The sequence below is a fragment of the Apaloderma vittatum genome, unplaced genomic scaffold (genome assembly GCF_000703405.1).
Source record: "Apaloderma vittatum isolate BGI_N311 unplaced genomic scaffold, ASM70340v1 scaffold11118, whole genome shotgun sequence".
Taxonomy (NCBI): Eukaryota; Metazoa; Chordata; class Aves; order Trogoniformes; family Trogonidae; genus Apaloderma; species Apaloderma vittatum.
In genome coordinates, this window is record NW_009732457.1 from 67,996 (window position 1) to 73,386 (window position 5,391).

The following is a 5,391-nucleotide window of genomic DNA, read 5'->3' on the forward strand; positions in this document are numbered from 1 at the left end:
GCTGGAGATATCAGACAAGGTTATGTTCACCATTTTCTGCAAGCAAAGGTGCCCAGAGAAACATTAGAAACACTCTGAGAGCCTAGCCAAAAAAGATCTCAGCACTGTCATTTAGAGTCAGACACATCCCACCCATTCCCTTTCAGAACTGCACCAAATACCTCTATTTTCAGGAAGGTGGGCAGTTCTGAAGACGTGCATATCATGCTGCAACTGGAAGGAGCTGTCAAAGTTCACTTATATCCTGGGCAGTTTTTAAGTGCCTATGCAGGAAGCTGATTTTGGAAACTGAAGTCCTGTCCATACTTTCTCTGCACTTGGAAGTTTGGCACCAAGATGTCTTGAAAATTTGGCACTTGTTACCAAATGGAAAGCACTGAGGGCTGGACCGACAGCCTTGGCTTCCCTCTAAAGCAGGCTCCCATCAAGACCTCTTTTCCTGGGAAAACCTGCTCCTCATCTGAGACATACAAGCAATGAGCACTCCACAACTCTATGCACAGGGGACAGGAAAAAGAAAATTAAATCTTGCTAGATTCTGACCTTTGTGCCATGGAGAACCTCTCTTTAGGAACTTAAGGCTTTTGGAGTGTGTTCAGAGATGGGGAAAGGGAGAGGTGGAATATTCACTTCTCACTGAACTAGTAAGAGGCAGCCCAATACCTGTGCTCCCAGGAATAAAGTAGTTAGCTGAAACACTGTTTCTACCCTCTATTATACAGGACTTATTTAAACCACAAGCAAACAGCCTAGAGGAGCACCAGCAGGGAAGGAGCAAGCTCAAAGGTGAAACTGCATGCCAGGGCATATTTTGTTTGCTTAGAGATTTTAGTTTCCTCTTTTTGTTTGTGTTTAAATAAATGCTACATTTCTGCCAGGTGGAGCATGTTATTCCACACTGCAGCATCCAATGCGCAATGAATCACTTAGCAGATGTTTGGGTTTTTTCCCCACAATTTCCCATGTTTGTTTTACTCACTATCCCATCAAAGGGTTGGTTCTCTTACCTTAATCACTTCTGGGGCCTGCTGAATTGAAGCTGGAACAGAGTCTCTGGAGGCAGCCCCAGCACAGCTTTTTTGCCCTGCAAGGAGGGACTGTGAAGGAGTTGCTAAAGTTTCCTGAAGAATCTGCATCACTTCCCTCTCCTTAGACAAGCTTCCCTTGCCTGTCTGGAATTCCACCAGCTCCTGGGCAAAGTCCTCAATGCTTTCCAGGATACGCAGTAAAAGAGCTTTGTCATCCTCTTCCATTTTATGACCATTGGTTTCCATGATTTTTGACAAAGGGGAAGTGGGGTCAATGGGTTTACTTTTGGGTTCAAGAGCCAGAGGTAGTGCCTGCCTACTCTGCCAGCCGCACACCTGCAAACGGGTAGGTTCACTCTCCTTTGGAGAGGGTTCCCTCAAAGTATTCTCCATTTTCTGAGAGAAGCACTCTAAGTCCAGCAGCAGTTTGTCAATCTCATCCTTGTCTATCCTACTGCACAACTGTTCCCCTTTGGAGACATCGGCTTGGGAACCACGTAGCACAGAATCTGAAACTGGTTTTAAAGAAGTCCCTTTGTCAGAAGCGCAGGAGGGCTCAACATCTCCAGCTCTGGCACGTTCTGCTTTAGTGTGGGCAGTTAGATCTGAACCACCACTTAGCTGGTTGCCGCGCTCTAACCTCTCCCAGCCCCCTTTCTGCTCCGCCTTCTTTATTTTCCCCAGTGTTCTTTCCCCGTCGGACTCCTCCTCAATGTACAGAGCCTCAGTGGAAGACGCGCAGTCAGAAGGGCTTGTGGCTGGTAACTGAGGTAGAGCACAAGTGTCTTTCACAGCTCTCACACCGTTCTCCTGTGGGACGCTGTGAAGGGAGTTTGAGGTAAAGCTGGCAGCACTTGTGTGGATGGACTGAGAGGTGCTTGTCACCTCACGCTGATCACCTGGTAGTCCCAGAGGAACTGCACTTGAGGACGGCAGCTGAATAATGTCTTCATACCTAGGTGGCTGCTCATCTGCAAATACTGGGGGGAAGGGAGTTTGCTGCAAGCCGTGAAAGCAGTTAACTAGTTCTGCCAAGTCACCAGCTTCCTTGTGTCCTGGGGGCTTGAGCTCAAAGGGCAGCTTTTTCAGGTATGAAGAAAATCTTGTCATCAGATTCATATATATCATTTCTGAATTAGCCAGGGCGTCACTGCTGTTCCCTCCACTAACGTTGCCTGCAGACTTCTTTTTGATGCAATGTTTTATTATGTCTGTGCACTTTTTCAGATCCTCTGAGCACTTGAGCAAGATGTCTAAGCACACCTTAATGTCTCCACCAGAAGAACCATCTAGTTTGTGTTTTTCTAAAATCTGGGTAATGAAATTTTCTTCTGAGATGGAATGAGGGGAGAAGGGAACCATGGGATTCATGGTGACTTCAGGAACATCATTGCTCTCCTGCCATTTCTCCACAGGTGAAGGACTCTGCAAAAAGCCACATGGTGGGCAGTTCTCATCATTGTTGAGGTGCCCATAGATCAAGTCAAAATCAAACGATCGTCTGCTAAATGATTCTGACCGAACTTTCCTTCCCTTTCTGTAGGCCACATGACTGGAGGAGTTTTTGAGCTTTTCAAAGGAAAATTCTTTTATTTTGCCACTAGCAAGGTTAATCGCCTCACCAGTAATGTCTTTTAAACTGCTGGAAGCTTGTACTGAAGAGCCTTTTTTGATTCTTGGATTATTTGGGAGACTTTGCTGGTAGTCCTCATTTCCAGGCAAGGTAAGTCCGTTTTCAGGAACGGGAATTTTATGGTCTAGGTTGACATCTTGAACACCAAGCTCGGCACAGACACTGTGGTGGGCAACGATGCACGTAAGTCCTTGCTTAAACACTTGACAAGTCCCTGTGCAGTAATGCACAGTGTGCTGAAAGTGCTGGTCTACCACCACACTGCTGTAGCAGTTCACAGAAGTGACCATGAGCCTGTAGGTTGCTGCCATAGCACAGACCACACGTGGAAGTGAGGCTTCAAAATTCACCATTAACTTAACAAGAAAAAGTTCATACCCCTACTTTTCACAGCCACATGAGATTTAAGTAAAAAAAAAACACATTCAAATGTCAGTTGAAAATATTCACACTATATGAGAGACTACTGTCTGGGAAAGCCCTAGTCAAGTCTGGAGTGGTATGAGCAGTACAGTTACAACAATTAGTGCAACTTGCATATGGTTTGACTTAAGGCAACTTGATTCCTGTACTCCACACAGAAAGCTTTGCCAATTAGACATGCAGCACGTCCATGAAGGTTCTCCAGCAGGTGTCATAAAATAGAGCCAGCTCTCAGGCAGAAGCGACAAGACAATGATTTTTGTTCAATCCTCCTTCTCTCTTTTTGGGTGGGTCAGTAAAAGACAGGTAATCAAGCAGCATGTACAGACAAAAAAATCCGCTGTATGCTTGTGCAATTGCCCTCTCACACTGGTAAGGTAGGTCCCTGCAACAGAAAAAAAAAGTGATAGTCATTTTAATTTCCATGTAATATGCAGCCTTGTCTACTATCAAACAGATGGCACCAGAATGTAACAACCAACACTCATGCTTGTACAGAGTAAGAGTAGGCTGATATTTTTCGTTCACTCAGATCTACCATATAAGAACACTGCTGAGGAGCTAGCCTATATTTATACACAGGCTGTCTGTGTGTTGCCATTTTAACAGTCCTACTTTAACCACTCATTAAATCTTTTTTTCAGACTTGCCCTTCTTCCTCTCCAGATTGAACAAAACATTACATTTAATTCTAATGAAACAAAACATTTTGATCTTGTGAATTTCTGACTTTCATTTTCCAAGACTCTAAAGATAAGGCAAAGAGCAGTAAAGAAAATCGCTTTCAGGATTTCTAAGCTCTCTGGATTATAAAAAGCTGCAAAGAGCCTGCAGCAAAGTAGATGAATGCTTCTAAGAATGCACAGCCTTTAGTAAAGGCCACATTGGCTTCCATTAGTGTTTCACCAAGGTCTCTAGGACCATGGCAAAATATTTTAAGGGGGAATAACTATTTTTCATTCCCTTACAACCAATAAATAGCAGCATGTTTTAGCAAATAAAGTCCACTGCTGTAGGCATCAAGAGCAGAAACTAATATCTGTATAAAGGTTAAGCCTCTGAAAACTAGGAATTGACTGTTTCACACTTAGCACAGCCATTTCCAGCTGCATTTCCTATTCTCGTGGTCAGAACTGCACCAGAGAAAAATAAAAGCTGCTTAACTTTGTTATGAAAGGAAAGGAAATCCAACATTTAAGGGGTTTAAACTTTAGACAATGCTTCAGCTTTCTTTACTACTTCAATCATCAAATTAAAACATCTCTATGAAATTCTAAGCACGTTCTTTTCCTGTACAAACAGGAATCTACTTCATAAAACATAATTATATCACAGCTAAGTCACACTATAGCATGGGTTATTTTGTTGTTTTCAAAGGTCAAGATCTAGAACTATGTGAAAGGCCAGACCCGGACCTGATGAAAGTACTGCCCTCCATCCATGTTACATCTCAGCTCATCAGCTCATATCACACAAAAGGGAAGTTAGGCCTTGGCGCTGCTGTAATTGAGCACTGTGGATAGCGCAAGACAGCTCAACATTGACATTTTACATATTTCAAAGCCTTAATTTGAAATTGAGAGGCAGTGATTTAAGAGTGTTCAATAGAATATGTAATGTGCCATTTCTGCTCATGGTGATTATGTAGAATTGCACCCTGTAAAGAACCCTTCCCCACTGGTTTTCTGGATTACATAAAGCATTGAAACAACTGCATTCAAGATAAAGAACTAACTGCTCCAACTACTGTGTTGGTATCTGTAACAGGCTGCCACCTGCCTATCAAACACCGCAGGCCACGTTGCACCCGTTGCACACTTCCGTGCCTGTCCTGTACTGCTCCTCTCTCCACCCACTGGCGCTGCCCCAAAACCCCATCGGCATGGGAGGGCCTTCCCGAGGGATGATCAGAGGTATGAGGTGTGCCCCAGCCACAGCAGTGAGTCAAGGTACCAGGGGATAAAAGGCGTAAACAGAACCGTTTTTAAACCCTCGGGTGCTTATGCACACCCTCCAGTCGCTGACTCTCAGGCTTTGCTATCAGGCGTGCCAAATGCTCTGCTGAATCTGAGCCACCGTTAAAAAAAAATTACTACTGGCTGCCCAAGGCCTTCATCTTACAGGACTTAATGGGCTGTGCTCAGACAGGAAAACCCATGCTTCCATGCCTCCACAAAGTCTAATGATCCACAGACTCCCCGAGAGCGCCTTCTAACACATCCAGGCTAAGCAGTCTGCTGCTTTTCCTTTTCTGAGTCTCCATCAACTACAAACAAGCTTTCTGGCATTTCCTGAAATAACATCTAC

At 44.3% G+C, this 5,391-nt stretch overlaps 1 protein-coding gene across 1 annotated transcript in view; it reads right to left on the reverse strand.

Moving 5' to 3' along the window:
* Positions 1-3,014, reverse strand: part of PPP2R3A (protein phosphatase 2, regulatory subunit B'', alpha) — a 46,004-nt gene extending 42,990 nt beyond the window's left edge. Inside the window, exon 1 of the mRNA XM_009875540.1 lies at positions 1,008-3,014. Coding sequence (XP_009873842.1) covers positions 1,008-3,014 — 2,007 coding nt within the window. The remainder of the gene's footprint in view (positions 1-1,007) is intronic.
* Between the last annotated feature and the right edge of the window lie 2,377 nt (positions 3,015-5,391).